Source organism: Amblyraja radiata, chromosome 22, assembly GCF_010909765.2.
Source record: "Amblyraja radiata isolate CabotCenter1 chromosome 22, sAmbRad1.1.pri, whole genome shotgun sequence".
Taxonomy (NCBI): domain Eukaryota; kingdom Metazoa; phylum Chordata; class Chondrichthyes; order Rajiformes; family Rajidae; genus Amblyraja; species Amblyraja radiata.
The window spans coordinates 34,102,402-34,125,173 of NC_045977.1; the positions used below are offsets into that span (position 1 = coordinate 34,102,402).

A 22,772-nucleotide genomic window follows, 5' to 3' on the forward strand; every position below is an offset into this window, starting at 1 on the left:
CACGTATTTGGAGTGCGCGAGGAGACCGGAGCACCCGAAGAAAACCCACGTCACCACAGGGAGAAAGTACAAACTCCATGCAGACAGCAGCCGAAATCAAGATCAAATTCGGGTATTTCCCCCCCAAGTTGGAACGGTACACTTCTAGGAGGGAAACATACCCACACACTTATTACCCTGTAGAAAACACAAGTTGGAAAGGTGCCACCAAATTTGAAAATACATTCTGTACACTCGCGTCCAAGACATTGATATTTACAAATAAGTTAGTGATGCTGTCAAACGGTAATGGAACACACGCAAAATAATAGATTGCTTAGATTCTCAACCATTCAGTTAGATTAAAGCTGATCAGTGATCTAATTGTACATTTCCACCTTTACCCTTCATCTTTAGATCTTTACATGCACATTACCATGGAAGATCAAGGCACAAGAGACAGCAGATGCTGTATTCTGGAGCAAAAGAAACACTGCTGGGTGAACTCAGCTGGTGGAAGGTAAAGAATTGTGATGTTTTAGATCAAGGTCCTGCATCAGGACTTACTGAGGAAGATATTAACAAGGAGGTCAATGCTGCTGGAGTCTCAAAGGAAGATGCAGATAAAATACAGGACGGATAAAAATGATAATTGAAAAAATTCTATAAATGTTAGCTACACTTGGTGGATAAGTCTTAAGCTGCTGAGGGAAGAAAGAATGAAAATGTATAGTATTTTCCAGTACTACAAATGCTACACAATTGTTTAAACATTGAACGAGAATAAATGCAGTAGTTTTACACAGCAAGTTTAATCAGATTGGTGGGGAGGTTTAGAAAGAATAATCAGAGGCAGACTAACTAATTACTTGAACTCATGGATTAATTAGCGAAAGCCTGCATGAATTCAATAAAGGGCAAAACATATTTAATTAACTTGATTCTGTTTTAATGAGTTAAAAGTGAGGTCAATGCAGTTGATATGTACTTTCAAAAGACCTTTGGCAAGGTGTCCCTTAATAGTGTTGTAATCAAGACAGATACCCATAGAATACAAGCTAGTGTGGCAGCATATGTAGAAAAATGGATCAGAGTCAAGGAGACGGGTCGTGGCAAATGATTGTTTATCAAACGATGTTCCCCAGCCATTGGTACTAGAACATAGAACGGTATAGCACAGGAATAGGCTCTTCAGTCCACGCCGAACATGATGTCAAATTACCCCAATCCCCTCTGCCTGTACGTAATCCACTTCCTTCCATTCCCTGCATGTCTAAAAGTTTCTTAAATGCCATTGTTATATCTGCCTCCACCACCAACCCTTGCAGCATGTTCCAAACACCCGCCGCTCTGTGTAAAAAAACAAAAAAACTGCCCCGCATATCTCTTTTAAACTTTGCCCCTCTCAGATGAGTGTGTGGCCAGGGTGATGTTGGCTGCCTTTTTGAGGCAGTGACTCCGATAAATCCCTTCCATGGTGGGGTGGTCAGAGCCGGTGATGGACTGGACAGTGTTCACAACTTTTTGTAGTCTTTTCCGCTCCTGAACGTTTAAGTTGCCGAACCAGGCCACGATGCAACCAGTCAGTATGCTCTCTACTGTGCACCTGTAGAAGTTCAAGAGAATCCTCTTTGACATACCGATTCTCTGTAATCTTCTCAGGAAGTAGAAGCACTGATGTGCTTTCATTATGATTGCATCAGTGTGCTGGGTCCAGGAAAGATCGTTGGAAATATGCACACCCAGGAATTTGAAGTTTTTGACTCTCTCCACCATCGTCCCATTGATTGTAAACAGGATTGTGGGTTCTCAACCTTCCTCTTCCAACTAATACCTTTTATTCCAGGCAGCATTCTGGTAAACCTCTTCTGCGTCCTCTCCAAGCCTCCACTTCCTATCTGTAATGGGGCATCCAGAAATCCACACAATGCTCCAAATGTGGCCTAGCCAAAGTAATATAAAAGCTGCAACATGACTGACTCTTATACTCAATGCCCTGACATATGAAGACGGCATGCCATGCACCATCTATACCACTCTATGTATTGAGTTGCCAATTTCAGGGAGCTATGAAAGGCTCGATGAAATTGAGGGAGCTCACTTTCAGGGAAGATGGACACAAAATGCTGGTGTAACTCAATGAGACAGGCAGCATCTCTGGAGAGAAGGAATGGGTGACGTTTCAGGTTGAGACCCTTCAGCATACCTTCAGTCTCAGGGGAGAGGGAGACGAGAGATATGTATGGGTAAGGTGTGAAAACGACAGATCAAAACAGACGATGATCAAGGAAATGTAGAATGGTACATTGTTAGCTGAGGGGAAGGTTTCAGGGAAGTCCCACTTTCAGGGAGCTGCTTTAAGCTCAGAGTTGCAACGTTTCCAAGTTAAATAAGGCAAACTCCCTGAAGCAAACTAAGTTGTGGTGTCAATTAAAAAACCGCAAACATTAGCAGTACAAAATGTTCAAGAAGTTATCTGTAGAACACAAAACCTAAACAACAGACTCCACTTCAGCAACAAACAACCAGTCAATAAATAAGGTAAGACACAATATTAAATTAAAAAAGCTTATACAAGGACAAAACAAAAACCCGCAGGAGTAGAAAGCAAAATGTAAAGAGAAACAAAGAGATACAAAATAGTGATACAAATGGAAAGGGAAGAACTGTGCAAGGATTTCAAAGCTATTAAATATTTTTACAGATATAATCGAAGAAACAACGCCCAAGGTGGAGCACAAAAGGAAAGAGCACATTTTAATCCTGATATAAGTTTTGATGTTTCTTCCCACCACACAGATTAGATTAATACGGGATCTGCCAACCCTTACCTCATTTACCAAACATCTAAAAACATGGTTACTGCAAAATCAAAATTGCAATCATAATCTACCTTAAAATTATCATATGGTACTCTTTTATTGCTACTTTTTTACTTTATTGTTTGTTTTGTTTTTGTTTTTGTCTTTTGTTTTTACCTTGTTTGGGATGTGTTTACCTTGTGTTGGGACTAAAGATGGAAATTAGCTACTGGCTACAATCTTGCATATTACATGCAAATGTTTATTAATATGCACTGTCCCTAATAAAATCAATTCAATTCAAATTCAAATTAGATTCCTTTATTGTCATTCAGAGCTTTCAGTCTGAATGAAATTTCGTTGCCTGTAGTCATACATATAATAATAAATAACAAAACATACAATAAACACAAATTAACATCCACCACAGTGAGTTTACCTCCTCACTGTGATGGAGGCAAAAGTCTTAAAGTCTCTGTCTCTTCCCTCCTTGTTCTCCCTCTGCGCTGAGGCGATCCAGGCTTCCGTTGTTGTGACCCCGCCGGACGATGGTGAGTAGGTCCGAGCTCCGCGAACGTGCCGGTTTAAGCTCCGTGGCCCGGGGTGGTAGAAGCTGCCGAAGATGCCGCCCTCCAGTCCAGCGGACGCAGCTGTAGTTGTGGGAGCTCCGGAGAACAGGTCACCAACCTGTGACCTGCGAGCTCCCGACGATGTAGTCCACTGGGCCCGCGGCCGAGCCCCGAATTCAAGTCGGCGCTGCCAGAACGCCGCCTCAGCCCCGAAGCCGGGCCACTGCTACCGGAATGCCGCCACAGCTCCGAATTCGGCCAGCCTCGCGTTGGTAAGTCCTGGCTGGCTCTGCCTCCGGAGCCTAGAGGACGGTCGCAGTTGGAGGACGCCAGCTCCGCCATTAGGCCTCAGCGCAGACGGAGGCAGAGAAGGGGATACGACAAGAAGAGTCGCATTCCCCCAAAGGAAGAGACAAAAAAACATGTTTCACCCCCCCCCCCCACACATATACACAACCTATTAAACTAAAATTTAACTAAAACAAGACAAAAGAAAACAACAAAAAAAGTAAAAACAGACGGACTGCATGCGAGCCGCAGCTGTCAACAGCGCCACCACTTCCGGAAATGCTGCTCGACCCACCGAGATGCTAAGATCATAAGATATAGGAGCAGAATGACATCATTCGTCCCATCAAGTCCTCTCCTCTATTCGATCATGGCTGATCTACTTTTCCTTCTCGACACCATTCTCCCCGTAATTACTTGCATTACCCATTGTCCAATCGTGCCCAGCCCATGCAAAGTTGAATACTTTCACACAAGCAGTTTGCTTGTACGTTTGCAAACTCGTTCAAAAATTGCTGTCAGCTACAGACGACATGACCATTTATTTATATAACGCCCTTTTGACTATGTTTAGAGTTTTCCATGGCATCCATACTGCAGCTAATTAAACCTATTCCCAATTTCCCCATTTCATTTTCCACAAGGGTGGGGAATCTCTCTGGTTCAGAAGGAAGTCAGCCCATCTGTACAGAAAGTTTTCTTAATAAACATTTTTTATTTTACAATGCAGAATAATCAAAATATGTGTGACCAAACTGCAAAACGGAAACGTTAGCAAATGTATTATGTCGGTGGGGCCGCACAGTGGCGTAGCAGTAGAGCTACTGCCTTACAGTGCCAGAGACCCGGATTCAATACTGACTACGGGTGCTTGTCCGTACAGAGTTTGTACTTTCTCCCCGTGATCTGCGTGGGTTTTCCCCGAGATCTTCGATTTCCTCCCACACTCCAAAGACATAAATGTTTGTAGGGTAATTAGCTTGATATAAATGTTAAAAAATCGTCCCTAGTGTTGGATAGTGTTAGCGTGCGGAGATCGCAGTTCAGGGCGGGCTCAGTGGGCCGAAGGGCCTGTTTCCGAGCTGTATTTCTGAACTAATGTATTTTCTCCAAATCATTTGTACGGGTACCTACCTGACCAAGCGAAGAGAGTCTTTTCGAATATTAACCAAACTGCGTAAGGTCTTCACCGGCTCGTGGGCAGCTGGTGTCACATATGGAAACTAAAATTGGAAAATAAAAGTTATTTCAATGCACAAATGCAGCATGTCCAAAGGCAATATATCTTGCTGTCTTCAATTTTAATTCGTTGACATGAAAAAAACACAATTAAAAGGATACCTGCTATTGCTTTGTGGAACAGTTAGCAAGTACAAAACAAAAGCAGCATTTAACATACATAATGTGTAACAAAGAGGCTGTTGCCATGGTGTGGCTGATGTTCAATTGCAATTATTAAAGGTTATTTATCACACAGGAAAGCAGTTTCTCCCCTCTCCCCACCCCGTCTCTCTCTACCCCCCTCTCACCCCCCGTCTGAGTGGGGAGTGGCTAGTGTGCGTGTGTATCTTCGGTTTAAACCAGCATCTGCAGTTCCTTCTTACGCATGTTGACCTTTCTGTCCTGGGCCTCCTCCATTGCCAGAGTCACGCCACATGCAATCTGGAGGAATAACACCTCATAATCCGCTTTGGTAGCTTACAACCCAATGGTATGAGCATTGAATTCTCCCACTTTAGTTGACAACAACCCAACAACCCACCATCCCCCTCCCCTCAATTTGCAACTCTCGATCCTTTTGGCCCACACCCATCTTTTCATCTCTGGCCTTTGTCCGACCCCTGCCTATCAAAAACCGTCTTCACCTCTTTTCACCATTGCTTACCAGACTTTGTCCTGCCCCTCCTCTCTTCGTGCTTTCTTCCCCACCGTCCCCTAGCCCCACCAAAATCAATCTGAATGAGGCACCAACCAAAATCCGCACAGATCCACCATGTTCCCCAAAGACCTGCTGAGTTACTCCAGCACTGTTAATTTTCTAGAAATCTAAAATTCTTGCATGCAATTTTCGTTCAAGGGTGTGCTCTGCATTATTTTTCTAAAAGGAATCTTTCCATAGCCCCAAGTGAACCTCTTTAAAATTGCTGAGATTTTGGTTGAAACCTTTTTGAGGAATGTTTTGATTTTAAAAACTTGACAATTTAACAATTTAATAATTTTCAGAAAAATTTGTTACATTACTTTATAATCTGATACAAGCTGTTTGCCCAAATTTCACTCAACATTATTATGAACATAGACACAAGATATGAATTACGAAGATAGACACAAAAAGCTTAGTAGGACAGGCAGCACCTCTGGAGAGAAGGAAAGGGTTACAAATGATTGCCTAAAAGAGCAACGCTCGCACCAAAAATTAACGCAATGCAAGCTTTGAATGAAGAATTACATTTGGACAACCTGTACAGTATTGACAGCATGACAGACATGGATGACGCTGGGGGCACGGCGAGTCGACTTTTTCCATGTCGCCTCCCTCGCGGCCTAACAGCAAGGTGCGGCCTTTCCCGGAGTCGGGCCCAGGGCTTCAGCAGCGGGCGCAGCGTGGAATTTTCCATTGCGGAGTGGATAAACTCTTGCCGGGGGTCGACAGAGAGGAGTGCACCGATCGCTGGCCTGGTTGACTTTGGCATGATGGGGCTGTGGTCTGCGGAGCTTCTAGCCGTGGGCATGGCGAGCTCGGACCGCCGGCCTGCGGCCTATAACATCCTGAAGCTGCGGTCTCCGGTAGGAAAGTGCCGATTCGGGCACTCCAAGCACAGAGTGTGTTTGGCCGTCCTGACGTCAGAGGTTTGATCATCCCGACGAGAGGACCTGTACATCGGGCCGTCTGTAGCGGTGACCACGGAGAGTTTATGACCCCGACCATGGATGAATAAAAGGAGGACTGACTGAATTTTGTTGCCTTCCACCACAGTGAAGAATGCTGTGGTGGATGTTTGTGTTAAATTCTACTGTGTATTGTGTGTTCTTTTTAAGTGTATCGCTGCTGGCAAATTCATTTCACTGCACCTTCGGGTGCATGTGACGAATAAAATTGATTTTGACGAGGCTGTACATTTACCTGTTGAATTTTTACACTCTCTATCAACATCTGGTGGGTTATCAGCATTTAACGGCTTTGGGCCAGTGCTCGCTGGGGTTTAGGCGGATGAGGGGGGATCTCATTTAAAGTTATCGAATATTGAAAGCCCTGGATAGACTAAATGTGGAGAAGATGTTTCCATTAGTGGGAGTGTCGAGGACCAGATGGTACAGCCTCAAAATAAAAGGACGTACCTTTAGAAACGAGACGAGCAAGACTTTCTTTAGCTGGAGGGTGGTGAATCTGTGGAATTAATTGCCACAGATGGCTGTGGTGGCCAAGTCTTTGGGTATTTTTAAATTGGATTTTGATAGGTCCTTGATTAGTAAGGGTGTCAAAGGTTACGGGAAGAAGGAAGGAGAATGGGGTTAAGAGGAAAAGACAGATCAGCTGTGATAGAATGGTGAAGTAGACACTATGCACCAAATGACCTAATTCTGCTGCTATGTCTTATGAACCACATTACTCTGAACAAAAAGGAGCTCTCAGCATGTTACTCAAAAATTTGGATTCATCCATTCTATGCAATGACACAAGATTATCAGTTCAAAAATTATTACCACATGTAGATAAGGCTGCAGTAATGGCTGGTACAGCTGCTGGGGGAAAATTAATTGCGGAATTAATTGCAGCTTTCAAAACAGGAATGGACAAATATTTGAAAAGGGAAAAATCTGATTCATTATGTTGAAACGGCAAGGGAGTGGGACTAATTGGATTATTTAAGAACCAGCACAGACATGATTGAATGGGTTCAATGATACATTATTGTCACATGTACCGAGGAACAGTGAAATTCTTTTTTGCAAACAGTTCAGTACAAGTACTATTCCTTCCTTACAGTATAAACCTACAAAATCTCTAAAAATCATAACTTTGCATAGGAAATCACTCAAAAAGATGAACACATTTTACACAGTTAAGAATTTGTTCAAAATCTAAAGCCGTAAACAACTATCCCACCACTCAACCAAGATACTCTGCCAAATATTGTGTATACATACATGACTTAACTCAAAGCAAGGCGTAAATTTCCAGGCAGTGCAAATAACTAGAATTGGTGTTCAAGTCTTTACTGGGTGAGGCCGAATTGGGTAAACACAGAGTACAGCAGAGTTATTCATATTCAGTTTTTAGATCGATTCAGCAGCCTTTCCATTGTGGTTGAGGCAAAGCAAAATTCAGACTTTTTGTAAATGGTGCCAAAATATGGCAACTCGTGTATGTGTGATCAATGCAAAAAGAATTTCACTGTACAATGCACACATGACCATAAAGCACCATTGAACCATTGAGTTTGAGCATTAGCATGTAAAGCGTTTGTTACCATTTCTGATGTAATATGTAACACTGTCTTTGTCCCAAATATAAACAGTTTCAGAGCTTGATGTGTTTAATATTACTGTTTCACTGCATCTAATGGAACTGAGATATTACAATACTTTTGTAAAGTCACACTGCATAAATTCTGCAAATAACGTTGCTCTGCTATTTTGTGGAATGAAAGTTAAACACGCATTTCTAGAATCTTCGATGCCTCAAAATACTTGAAATAAAAGACATACGTGTATAAAGACACAGCACCCAATCTACACAGAGAACTATATCACAATCTTGTAAATGACCAAATGATTGGTCATAATATAATTTAAGGGTACATTTAAGGGTTTAGCAAACCTGATCCACACACTAGAAGGTCAGATGAGACATTCTGCTCAAATGTCCGAGATGGAAAATGTACTTGGAACTGAGCCAGGGTTGGCAAAGTGGTGTAGCTGCTGGAGCCGCTGCCTCACGGCACCAGATACCCAGATTCAATCCAGACATGTTCGCATGGAGTTTGCTCATTCTCCTTGGGACTGCGTGGGTTTCCACTGGATGCTCTAGTTCCCACCCACATCCCAAAGTCGTGAGGGTTTGTAAGTTAATTTGCCTCTATAAATTGCCCCCAGTGTATAGGGAGTGGGTGATCGATGGTTGGCATAGACTTGATGGTCTAAAAGACCCTTTCCATGCTCTATAAAATAAATATGTGGTCATGTTCTCCCTCTTGCTAAAAACAATGTCCAACGTGGTTTGAGTCCCCAGTGCTAAACATGAATTCACTATCAATTTTATTTTTATTTTTATCAATAAATAGTCATAATATTTCCAACTATTATGAGGAAAGGACAACTGGCTGAATGGGGTCCATCTGCAGTCTACAAACCTAAAGGGGCTGTAACAGCATAACACAAATTTGGAAGCTATAAGTACACATCCTGGTCAGTGTAGGAAGCAACTGCAGGTGTTGGTTTACACCAAAGATGGATACAAAATGCTGGAGTAACTCAGAGGGACAGGCAGCATCTCTGGATAGAAGATATGGGTGATGTTTCGTGTCAGCTGAAGAGGGGACTCGACCCTAAACGTCACCCATTCCTTCTATCCAGAGATGCTGCCTGTCCCACTGAGTTACTCCAGCATTTTGTGTCTATCTGAAGAGGGGACTCGACCCGAAACGTCACCCATTCCTTCTATCCAAAGATGCTGCCTGTCCCGCTGAGTTATTCCAGCATTTTATGTCTATCCTGGTCAGTGTGATGTTAATTAGGTCAGTTGTCAAATAATTGGCCACAACATTCTAGGCCGAGTGGTCTAACTGTTAAATCTAACTCCCAACTGCTGGTCAATGACTTATGTGAAAGGTGCCTGTATATGGATCTCATGTAAAAATCTGCACCCGTTCAACAGCTACCAAAACCTGTCACCCAAAGTTAATTAATTAATTAATTTGTTAATTGATAAGTTTATGAGTGAATAAATTTATCGGCCATGTTCACATACAAGGAATTTGCCTTGGTGCTCCGCTTGCAAGTGACAACATGACATAGTGACAATTAAGAATGACACATAAAACATTCGTGGAAAAATCAAATTTAAACAAAAACCATTGGAATCAAGTATGATTAGATATAACAAAATTTTTACTTGGGAAATTAACAGTAACGTACAAGGGAGGATTCATCTCTTTAGAACAAATCTTTACAATATCTTACAGAACATCATCAATTTATGTCAATTCCACTGAAAGTTAACAATGATGACGACTGCTTGTCTAATAATCTGAACTTTATTAATTGTTCTCAACACAAAGTTCACATTTCAGGTTGAAGATCCTTCAGACTTGTTGAGAACATCTCTGTATTTTTTTTAATGAGTTACAGCATTTAGTTTTCTGATAAATTTTAGAGGCCAATCGCCTTTGATCAGTTTTTATTTTATTCTACAAATCTCTAATTTGTTCCAAATGATTCAGATTATATATTTCATAAGACAAATCACAGATGGAAAAGTATCGGAAGTATCCGAACCAAACTGGATTCGTGATACTGCTTTTTTTTTGTTATCTGAAAATACACATAGAAGCCACATTCTTCACTGAGTTACACTGTGAGTTTGCCAACATTGCTCCATGGCAATTGATTGCAAACATGTGGCATGTGACCAAAGCTACAAATAGGCTGCTAAAAGTATCTGCAATGCAATGAAAACGAACATAACAAAGACCATTGTGTGACACTGGTTATCTTTCAGATACTACACACTTGTATCCACAACACAAGGATTCACATGACAATCCTTCCACTCTGAATTCATGTTCATACGTCATCAGAGCAGAATTAGGCCATTAGGCCCGTCGAGCCAACTCAGCCATCAGAGCCATTCCCCTGTTCTTTCCCCATAACCTTTGACACCCTTGTAAAATTAAGAACCTTTAAAAATACCCAATGAAATGGCTTCCACAAATTCTCCACCCTCCAACTAAAGAAATTCCTCCTCATCTCCGTTCTAAAAGTATGTCCTTTAATTCTTACCCTGTGCCCTCTAGGCCGAGACACTCCCATTTGCGGAAGCATCCTCTCCCCACCCACTCTATCCAGGCCTTTCATTATTTAGTAAGTTTCAATGAGGTTCCCCGTCATCCTTCTAAACTCCAATGAGTACAGGCCCACTCAGCCCCGGGATAATTTTCGTAAACCTCCTCTGGAATCTCTCCAACTCCAGCATACCCCTCCTCAACGATGGGGCGCAAAACTGTTCACAATACTCCAAATATCGTCTGATCAACACCTTAAAGCCACAGCATTACGTCCATTGTTCTTTTTCAGGAAGCCAAATTATCAATTATAAAAGCCACTCATAATAAACCAGATTATTGTGCAAACAAAAGCTTATTTGTCAACCATATCAATTCTCACACACAAAATCTTTTCTCAACTGGTTCTTACTGCCTGACAGGTGGTCTGACCAAGCAATGTAGCACCTCACAAAAAGTTTTGTCATCGTGAAGACATTATGCAACCTCAGCTCGATGGTTGGTTATACCTGTGTCCACTTGTGTTCTTTGTGAAATTAGAACTGTGTTAAACTGTGTGAAGATAGACACAAAGTGCTGGAGTAACTCAGCGGGACAGGCAGCATCTCTGGTTAGAAGGAATGGGTGATGTTTCAGGTTGAGACGCTTCCTCAAACCTTAAGAAGGGTCTCGACCCAAAACGTCATTGATTCCCATCCAGCATTTTGTGTCTATCTTCGGTGTAAACCAGCATCCGCAGTTCCTTCCTACACATTAAATTTCATGGTGGTTGGTCGGGCAATCTACAACATATTTTCTTGCAAAGGCAGTGAATTATTGATTCAGTACAATGCAAGCTTATTTTACAATAGTTGAATGGTTATTATTGATTGTATGATACCTGCACAGGGCGATTTCCCAGGAAATTCAAGTCCATGTTCTCACCAAAAAGGTAACCCTCGGGGTGTGGCGTATCAAACTTCTCACCACCCATGAAGAAATGGCTTGCAAAATAATTCCCTAAAAGGTCAAACAACAATTGAGTTATTAACAGCAGTTTTTAAACTGCTAAATATCAAAATCACAGTGGTAACCATTGTGGGGGGATGATTTTTGTGTGTAAGTGATTATTTTAGTTTGTGTCCAAGATGGCTGTCGGAAGGGAGAGTGTACGCTGGCGCGGTTTAGCTGCCGCTGCTCTCTCTTCACATTGTGTTTTTGATTTTTTTTGTCTTTGGATCGAATTCTGTCTTTAATTTGTGTATTGGTGATGTCTTTATTATTTATTTTACTCCGATTATATGTTTTTTACTCTTGTTAAATACTGTAAGGTGTCCTTGAGACTTTTGAAAGGCGCCCACACATAAAATTTATTATTATTATTAAAATTGTCAACATACTTTATTTAAAATAATTTAAAATAACATTAAACATAAAGTATCTACAAACTGAACTAATTAAATTTTAATTTTAATCCAGAAATGTGTCGACTAAGTGCAGAAAATTAATCGGGAAGCTTTAAAAATATTGTGTTAAAAATATTTTAATTAAATTGCTCAGGGCTTCAACGAAACCACATTCGGAGTAATGAGTGCAGTTTTACTTTTTCTGTATCCAAAGAAAACCCAGAGTCAGTGCAACAGTTGACCCCTGGGGTGAGAGGATTTTTCTATTTTTATTTTTAACCTTCCGGGTAAACAGAACAAAAAATTCAATTTCTCACGAGTGACAAGCTATTACAAAGTTGATTCACATTTCAAAGTTTCCCCATATCAGCCAAACAGTTTGAACAGGAGGAATCTCCTAATTGATACCTTTGGTTGAGTGCTGTGGACACTCATCCAACTTTGCTTCTGTTTTAATTTTAATATTGGTTGTCACATGTAAAAGATACAATGAAAAACTTAAGGCAAATCATACCTCACACGAGTACAATCAAACCATACACAAGTACCACAGGTAGGGTAAAGAGAAAATTTAAACAGAGTGCAGTTACAAAGAAAGTGCAGATTTTCTTTTTTAAAGTGCAAAGGCTGCAACGATGCAGATTGGGGGAACATCCTTCAATTGTCTGATTATAGAGGGGAAGGAGTTGTTCCTGTGAATTTTCAGTCTATAGGTGATCTCCAACCTGCTTCACTCGGGACACTACTTCAGAAAATCCAGTCCGTCTTAAAAGCACTGAACATTTTATTTATGTTTGCACCACAAATAAAAAATGTTCAGCACACACCTTTTATTAAACCCAGCAAGTAGTGACATTTCAGAACAGCCTTTTCTTCAATTCATGCCATTGTATAAAATAGGCATTAACATTGCCTCAGTGACCAGGGATTATAATTTATACTAGCTATCTGCAAATATAACGTACAAAAGGAGCTGATTAATTTCAGAAATAGTACTGAAGGTTAGAACGAACATTTTAATCAAATAGGCTATAGGATACTTCTGTATTGTTGAGCTCCGAGATGAGAAAAGAGTAATTGAAGGGATGAAATACATGTAAAGGCAGATCTGGAACGAATAATAAATGCTATCCACAGAAAGTTTTGATTATTTTGTTCACCAATACTGCTATGAATTTCAACAGTTGCCTATACATGATATACAGAAATTAGATATTTAATAAAAACCTGCCTGTAAAATCAACTTGTATCAATAACTGAATCAAAGTACAATGACTAGAGATTAAAAAAAAATAATGTACATGGTATTTGTTTCAGTTCAGTCCCAAACTGCACTTGATTGAGCGATGAGGAGTGAACTACCCCAAAATAAAATAATTATTCATTTGTTATTTAAATTGCAAATTTAATGTTCTTGAAAAAACATTGTTTAGGATTGTTTCCATGAATCTGGGCCTGTGAATCTGAGTATCCAGGAATTTGTAAGATTGTGACCATCTTACACATTCCTGTAGAGATCCGAAAACATCTGCCAACAGAAAACAACAGCTGTCAGGTGGTGCTAAAATCCTTCACCTAAAACGACAGCAACTAATATTTTCCATTCATTGCGGTAATGAGAAATGCTGGCTCTCATGAATATCCATGACATACTGACAGTTTACATACATTGTCCACTGGCAGTGCAATGCAAATCTGATAAGCGTTCTCAATAGCGCCATTAGCCATGATAGGGATCAGTGATTCCTAAATGATTCCTACCTGCATGCAGAGATGGGAGATTGGGTAAAGCGTGCAATAGGTTGGAAAAAAAATCACCGCATTTTAATCATGAAGGAAATATAGTTAGAAAATTACAAGAAATTTATAACTAAAAGAAAAGATAGTCAGGCCACCAGCTCTGTCTATCGTAGGCTGCAGCAAACCCCCGAATTACTAAAACAGCCCAAATTCCTTACAAATCCGGAATAGATCGGGAAAGAAGCATTCAGTGCCCTCCATAATGTTTGGGACAAAGACCCATCATTTATTTATTTATTTGCCTCCGTACTCCACAATTTGAGATTTGTAATAGAAAAAAATCACATGTCGTTAAAGTGCACATTGTCAGATTTTATTAAAGGGTATTTTTATACATATTGGTTTAACGATGTAGAAATTACAACTGTGTTTATACACAGTCCCCTCATTTCAGGGCACCATAATGTTTGGGCCACATGGCTTCACTAATTGGTCAGGTGTGTTTAAATGCCTCCTTAATGCAGGTATAAGAGAGCTCTCAGCACCTAGCCTTTCCCCCCCAGTCTTTCCATCACCTTTGGAAACTTTTATTGCTGTATATCAACACGAGGACCAAAAGTTGTGCCAATGAAAGTCCAAGAAGCCATTATGAGACTGAGAAACAAGAATAAAACTGTTAAGAGACATCAGCCAAAACTTAGGCTTACCAAAATCAACTGTTTGGAACATCATTAAGAACAATTGAGAGCACTGGTGGGCTTACTAATTGCAAAGAGACTAGCAGGCCAAGGAAGACCTCCACAGCTGATGACAGAAGAATTCTCACTATAACAAAGAAAAATCCCCAAACACCTGTCCGACAGATCAGAAACACTCTTCAGGGGTCAGGTGTGGATTTGTCAATGACCACTGTCCGCAGAAGACTTCATGAACATAAATACAGAGGCTACACTGCAAAATGCAAACCACTGGTTAGCCGCAAAAATAGGATGACCAGGTTACATTGCCAAGAAGTACTTAAAAGAGCAACCACAGTTCTGGAAAAATTAAGAGCATGGTTGTTTGGTAAGAAATGATGGGGTAGCAAGAATGAGCACACCAGGTTAGTGTTAATAATCCATAGGCAATAATAGTGGATATGATGCCGCAGACATTCCTTAGTCAGTTCACCCCTGCAGTGGGAGAAGATTTCAGACTGGTTGAACCCGACTCTAGGACTAAAATAAGCCAAATATCTTCAGCCTAAGTGTGAATGAAAATGAAGCAACCTCCCACATTATCAAATCCCCACTTGTCGAAACCAGCCGTGATAAGTATGCTCCACTCAAATCCTGATTCTCACTGAAAAATGTATGATTGATGATTGAGGCAACAGCTGGTGATCAAAATTTACAACATCACTGTTAACAGCGATAAAGTGTTTCAAAAGAGTATAAAAAGCTGTTAGAAGAGTATAAAAATATAAAAAATGAAGCTGTCTTTTAGTTTAGAGATACAGCACGGAATTAGGCCCATGGGCCCACCGAGTCCGCACTGACCAGCGATCCCCGCACATTATCACGATCACATTATCACAATAGGGACTATTTTACACATACCAATCTAATTAACCTGCAAGCCTGTACGTTTTTTGGAGTATGGGAGGAAACTGAAGACCTCGGAGAAAACCCACGCGGACACGTACAAACTCCGTACAGACAGCACCCATAGTCGGGATCGAACCTGGGTCTCCGGCGCTACAAGCGCTGTAAGGCAGCAACTCTACCTCTGCGCCACCGTGCTGCCTCAACTATCTTCCTCAACTATATGTGGCAACAAGAAACTGCAGAAGCTGGTTTATTCCACAGATAAGACACAGTGCTGGAGTGACTCAGCAGGTCAGGCTGCATCTTTGGTGAAAAAGGATGGGTGACGTTTCAGGTCAGGACCCTCACAACACGAGAGGGGTCCTCGAGAAGGGTTCAGGCTCTATTCTGAAGACGGGACCTGACCCGAAACATCACCCCTCCTTGATCTCCAGATATGCTGCCTGACCTGCAGAGTTACTCCAGCACTTTGTGTCCATCTTCCTCAACGATATGCCTACTGACTTTTACATATACCATGATGAATAAAAAGCCAATTTTACTGATCTATGATTTTATCTGCCTTGAATCACAGCACAACCATGATTTTTTGAAGCAAGTTGGGCAGGGTCTTAATTATTATTCTACAGCACTGATATTGTGCACTATTCTTAAACAAATCTTCAGCATTTAAATAGTTTAAAGAACCTATCTGACTGTTTATAATGTTTCATGCTGACTACAAATGTTTGTTAATGGTGCCTCATTGATTTTGCACGAAGCTCTGCCAAATGGTATTTTGGTACGGCCAATTCTATGAACAAGCTACTGCAAGTTTTTTTTAAATTGCCAAGAAATAATAATCTCTTTAATAAATGTCATCAGAATTTCATGGTACACAAAAATGCTGGAGAAACTCAGCGGGTGCAGCAGCATCTATGGAGCGAAGGAAATAGGCAACGTTTCGGCCCGAAACGTTGCCTATTTCCTTCGCTCCATAGATGCTGCTGCACCCGCTGAGTTTCTCCAGCATTTTTGTGTACCTTCGATTTTCCAGCATCAGCAGTTCCTTCTTAAAAAAGAGTCTCATATTCACTTCCCTGTTGTGTGACTCTTTAAGCAAAGTTCTGTTGGAAGTTGCAATATTCAGCTAAACTCTACTCAAGAATAGATACCACCATTGAAAGAAAGCATGTTCATCCTATCTCAATTACTTGAAAACATTTTGTGCATTATAAGAATTTTTCATGTGGCATACCATATTAAACAAGATCCCAAATACTTTGATATGCAGCAACATGCTTTCTATCCAGAAATGCTGCCTGTCCAGCTGAGTTACTCCAGCATTTTGTCTAACATGTTTAAGACTACGTGATGTAATAAACAGAATGGTGTAAATGTACTTGATGTTCATTTGATAGGATTCAAAGACCAGCATGCATTGATAGACAACTTTATTCACATTCACTGATCTATAAAATGCTACTTCAATCAGTCATCATCACAAATTCATTGATGTGTGTAGAGCCCAATGAATGGTGCAGGTATTGAGCTGTCTTCCAGAGTGGAACTCCAGCTGATTTATTCAGCAGATCGTTCAGACGAGGCGGTACCAGACATTAGAGTTTAAGTTAAAGAAGGTTACTTTACAAGCGTGTGTGTGCATTAGAGGGAGTTGGTGGATAAACTACAATCCCCCAACAGGAAGGTCTCAAGGCCCTCCAGTTCTTCCTTGAACAGAGACCAAATCAGTTTCCCTCTACTAATCAGTCTGAAGGTCCCGACCCGAAACTTCACTCATTCTTTCTCTCCAGAGATGCTGCCTGTCCCGCTGAGTTACTCCAGCATTTTGTGTCTCCCCTCTACTAACATTCTCCTCCGCCTGGCAGAACTTATCCTTAACCTCAACAACTTCTCTTTGGACACCTCTCACTTTCTTCAAGTTAAAGGTGTAGCCATGGGGACTCGCATGGGCCACAGCAATCCCTGTCCTTCCACTCTGGAAGACAGCTCAATACCTACACCATTCATTGGTCTTACACACATTGCATTCATGCAGATTTCATTAATTCCACCACTAACTTCCACCCTGCCCTCAAATTCACTTGGGCCATCTTTGACATCTCTCTCACCTTGATCTTTCTATCTCCATCAGAGGACAGACCATCAACTGATGTCTACTAACAAATCCACCGACTTCCATTGTTATGTGAACTATACCTTCTCCCACCCTGCCTTTTGCAAAGACACTAACCCTTACTCTCAAATTCTCCGTCTCTGCCGCATATGATCCCAAGATGAGGCTTTCCATTCTAGGACATCTGATACATCCTCTTTTAGTAAAAGTGGTTTCCCCTTGCTTTCATGTAAACATGCCTCACCCCTATGTGTCCCACAGTATTACTCTCACCCCCCCCCCCCCTCCTGATGGAACAAAGACGGAGTTGCCTTCTTTGTCTTTATCTTTCACCCCGACAGCCACTGCATCTTAGACATCATTCTCCGACATTTCCACCACCTTCAACGTGATCCAACCACCAGTCACATTTTTGTATGCCCGTGCTTTTCCCACCTTCCAGAGACTGTTCTCTCCACAAATCGTTGGTTCACTCATCCCAATCCAAACCACCCCCTCCTCGGGTATTTCCCGTGCAAGCGCAAGAGATGAAGGGGGTCCGTACCCCTTTCACATCCATCCAGGGACCCCAGCAGTCTTTCCCGGCGAGACAGAGATTCACATGCACCTCCTTTAACCCCATCTACTGCATTCGTTATTCCCAATGTGTGGCGTGTGGTGGGAGAAGAAAGAGGAGAAAAAGAGAATTAGAAAACAAATATGAGAATTTTAAAACAATCGATTGTCAGAACAGAGGTCCATGTCGGTCCCTGAGCAGTGAACAAGACTTGTGTCAGGTTAGTATGTAGACCGAGGGGTTTTGGATATGTTCACACTTTTCAAGAGGTTTTGCTTACAGTAACTACCTAGACATTAAACTATTCATATCTACCATTTTGTTATCCAACTGTCAATTGTTTTACGATTTTCCAAATTATTCTTCCCACTCCCCCTTCAACTGAAGACAAATCATGTTATAAACAATTGGCCAGCAGATTAACATCAATAGACATTATGCATTATGATAAATTTCCTGACTGACCGCCACCACCACCACAGTAGAAAACGAACACTGGATCTTGTTTATGCTCCTCATGGTTATACAAGATGGTGACTAATAATCCACGGTGAAACTTAGTTTATAATATGCACGTTACTAAATCAAAATGTATTTCCACATTAAAAAAGTCATCTAATGTAACCCAAGCTTCTCTTAATGCTCACAAAGGCTTAACAGAATAAATATCTAAGTTTTAAAAAGTCAGATGTAAATATCACTAAACTGAAAAATACACTTGCTTCAGGAAGATAGAGGGAGAAATTTTAAAAAATCCAAACTACGAGTGAAGCCACAAAAGGAAAAACCCCAGCGGAAACTGGGCTGACAAACCATCTTAAGTCTCTGAAGTACTGTAGAAGCTAACTCTGGCAAGAAAGACATATTTTACCTCCAGCATGTTTCTCCATTCAATTTCCTCACCCTATTTGTTCAAGTTTACATCAACGTAGACCCAGTGAATGTTAAGAAATTTGTTTTAGAAAAATAGTACAAACCACAAAGTATGGTTCACAAATATGACTAGCACCTCCCCGTTTTCTCTACACTAGTTAACACCAGAGGATACCAGTTTGGCATCCTTCAATAATTCTTTTCTTTCCACATGCTAATGAAAAATTCCAAGGTAATAATTAAACTTTGTCCTCTATTAATTCCCAATTTGTCATTGGAAAGATTTCAACCACTCATTATACCTTACGTCCTTCTGTTTATTAACATTTAAAAGCATCTGGAAAGAAAAATGTGTCAATAGCACTCCAAAATGACAATGAGCTTATCCCAAAAGTAGCTCAATTTAAATCAAAAAGTCAGTTTTTAAAAATTGCATAAATACCACCGATGGAGTCCATATTAAGGGACAAAAATGGAGGCAGTGTGTGTGAATTCAGGAACAAGTTTTCATAAACTCAGCTGAAAGCCCAATGATTACATACTCAACATACTGGACCAAGTATTTTGTGACTGATGATAGGGTTGTCAGTGTCCGCCCATCTGCAAGCCTTCCTTTGCTCCAGTCTAGGTCATCAACTGCTAAATCACTATTATTACCAGATAAAATATTTGAGGAATAAATACATTTATATTTGATTTTCAAAGTGTGACAAACACATACAACAGAAGCAAAGCACAGAATAACCTCGAGGGATCTGCTGTAAGAATTTCTTGCCATGTGGGTTAATATCTGAGTGACAGCACTATTATTTATAACAGATGTAATTTTATTCTGATGTATCTTTCCTATCCGCTACACATTCAAGCCAGCACCGCCGTGTGTGGGGAGGGGGTGTGGGTGGGCAAGGAGGATGTGGGAGGGGGTGGTTTGGTGGAGGGGTTGTGTGTGGGGAGGGGTATGTGTGGGCGGAGGAGGGTTGTGTGCAGGGAGGTTGTGGGGCAGAGGAGAGGGATGTGGGGGAGGGGGTATGTGTGGGCAGAGGGGTTGTGGGGAGGGAGTGGTGTGTGGGAGGGTGTGGGGGGGGAGGGGTGTGGGGGGAGGGGTGTGGGAGTGGTGTGTGGGCGAGGGAGAGGGGTGTAGGACCAGGGAGGAGAGAGAGCGGAGAAAAGATGGGGGAAGAGCCATGGGGGAGAGTGCGGTATCACGTGGGAGGGGGGCAGGAGCCAGCGATGGGGACCAGAGGGGAAGGGGTTGGCGGTGCGATGGGGACTCACAGCGGGCGCTGGTCACTAGCCGCTACGCTGGTCGTTCTCCTCCGCCGGGATCAGAGACTCTGCTTTCTGATTGGCAACATCGGCGCCATCTCCGACTCTGCACCGGGCTGGTTTGGGCTGGGTCAGGTAGTGTCGGATCGTGCCGTTTCCGGTCCCTCCCTCCGAAAATTGTGTCAGGTTGGAGACCTCCGCCGGCCATCCAGAGCTTCCCGCAGCTGCAGTAAAGACGCGATGGCGCAGGAAGAGGCGGGCCGTCTCATGGAGTGACAGTAGAAATGACCAATCCGCGCGGCGCTGAATGGCAAGAGAGGCAATCGTTCTGCGCACACGTGGTTTTTAAGATTTTTAAACCTCCATAACTCTTACCAGCTTCCACCGATCGGAACGAAACTTGGTGCAATCGCAGCACAGGAGAACATTGAGTAAGCTGGTGAAAAATTGCGTGCCGTTTTTGCACAAATAGAATGACCGCTAAACCAGAAGATAACAAGATCAGAGGTTTAGTTATGTATAGATATGCCCACAATTATTTTGCGGCTATTTACAATTATGGATCACCCTTGCATACCCTCTTTATGCGCCCCTCCCCCACACTAGTTGTCGTTCAAGTTTCACCGTTATGGGGGTTTTCTTTAGTTTAAGGGGGTTTTAGTTTGGGGTTTTTTTCCTTTGTTCTTTTTCTTTATGTCTTTTTATCTTTGTGTTGTTTTTTTACATTTATAAGTTTCCTTTTAAAGATTTAACTATATTTACATAGAGACCAGGAGGTCTATATTCATTGTGTATTTTGACACTGGTCTCATACTAGGTTATACCTGTTATTAATGTAATCCTGATCCCTATGTATCAATACCATTGTTATGTTTATCATTATTCTTTTTGCTCTGTTCATGTTTTATTTTTGCTTTTTTTGGGGAAAAAACAATAAAAAGATTTTAAAAGAAAAGAAAGTTTCATCGTCATTCTACTTAGCTTCACTGTTGATATTACTCGTTATCATCTGCTCCACAACCAACAATGAACCTTTCCTTGATCATTGTTGCAGGCTTTAATTGTTTCTTTGCATACCTTTCATTCATTTGTTTCTTTGTACGTTTTCATATCTCTCGTTTCCCTCTCCTCTGACTCAGTCTGAAGAAGGGTCTTGACCCGAAATGTCACCTATTCCTTTTCTCCAGAGATGCTGCCTGACCCACTGAGTTACTCCAGCTTTTTGTGTCTACCTTAGGCTAAAACTGCTGGTTTTAAGCAAGGATTGTTTGGAGATGCATTGATTGTCCTCAGCATACTTCAACGGAGAAATGCATTAAAGTTCTGTGGCACTAGCAAGAAAGCACACTTAAGGAAAACAACGATAGAATCAATCCACATTCAACCCACCCTTGATAGTTTAACATAGTAAAGTCGCAAAGCACTAAATATTACAAGGCCTTTATTGAATGGCGATAGAGTACAGAAATAGTAAGTATTCTGAACTTCAGCAGCAGAGGCAAATGTCAAGTAATTATACATAAATATTTAGTAGGCAATACAGATATTATTTATTTTCTGCAATCTGTTTGTCCAGTACCTCATCCATTATCTAAACCTTCATTCCCTGTGCTACAGGCACGCATCAGTGGTTACCTGTGTACCATCCAAAAATACACTACTGCAACTCAACTAGGCGACTCCAATGTCACTTCTCAGACACTTATTCCTTCCACCAAGAAAAATATGGTCAGTAAGTGCTTGGGGAACACCGTACAACCATGTCCCTTCCGAGGTCAGAAATATGTCACAGATCCTTCATTATTGCTGTGCCAAAATCATGGAAAATTCACTGTGTAAGTACTTTCACTAGAAGCACTGCAGCAGTTCAAAGCAGTGGTGCAACCATATCTGCGAGTATTAGACACAGCACCTGCCTTTCCATCCATTATTACACCATAAGGGAATTAAAAAGACTGACAAATTGAATACTCAAAACAGGATTTATACTCAACACCTTCACTGCAAACGCGCATTAATAGACCATAAAGAAAATTATAAGAAAGCAACTGACAAAGATTGAATATTACAAACATATAGGAATAAATAAATGCACTTGCAAATTGACAAAGACAATTATAAATTAGGACATTAACAAAGTAGAAAATTTGATAAAAGGAGAATTCAATGTACCGGTGATCAAACACTAGTCAAATCATCAATTGTGGGAATCACAGAGGTAAATAACATCAAGGCACGGGGTCTTTGTCCCAAACATTCTGGAGGGAACTGCAGGTTAGTTCCAGTACTTACTCTAGATTACATCTGGCATTTCACTACTACCACAATAAACTGGATTTAGATGGCACTTTTAAGGTAATAAAATTCTCCAAAGGCATTTCACGGGAAGATTATTAAACAAGTTTTGGCATCGAGCCACACAAAGATGTGCAAAAATGTGCTAGAGCTTCAGAAATGTTACAGTCCAGATCAAGGCAATTTAGTCCATCATATCACTTAGTTCAATTTTCATTTATATCAAACTTGGATTGTTTTCTCTGCACTGTCAGAAGCTGAGAAATGACCTGATAAATTACCTTATATATGAAATAGTGAATGGCATAGATTGG

The 22,772-nt window shown here is 41.2% G+C and overlaps 1 protein-coding gene and 1 long non-coding RNA gene across 8 annotated transcripts in view; one reads left to right on the forward strand and one right to left on the reverse strand.

Moving 5' to 3' along the window:
* LOC116985887 (E3 ubiquitin-protein ligase MGRN1-like) overlaps positions 1-22,772 on the reverse strand; it is a 96,824-nt gene that overhangs the window by 69,248 nt on the left and 4,804 nt on the right. For all 7 annotated transcript variants that reach the window (XM_033040997.1, XM_033040994.1, XM_033041001.1 and 4 more), the window contains exons 2-3: positions 11,522-11,640; positions 4,772-4,860 (exon numbers count right to left, since the gene is read on the reverse strand). In XM_033040997.1, coding sequence (XP_032896888.1) covers positions 4,772-4,860; positions 11,522-11,640 — 208 coding nt within the window. The remainder of the gene's footprint in view (positions 1-4,771; positions 4,861-11,521; positions 11,641-22,772) is intronic.
* Positions 440-16,275, forward strand: LOC116985888. The gene is made up of 3 exons (XR_004415365.1): positions 440-492; positions 14,869-14,874; positions 16,262-16,275. It is a non-coding gene; the product is annotated as an uncharacterized LOC116985888 (long non-coding RNA).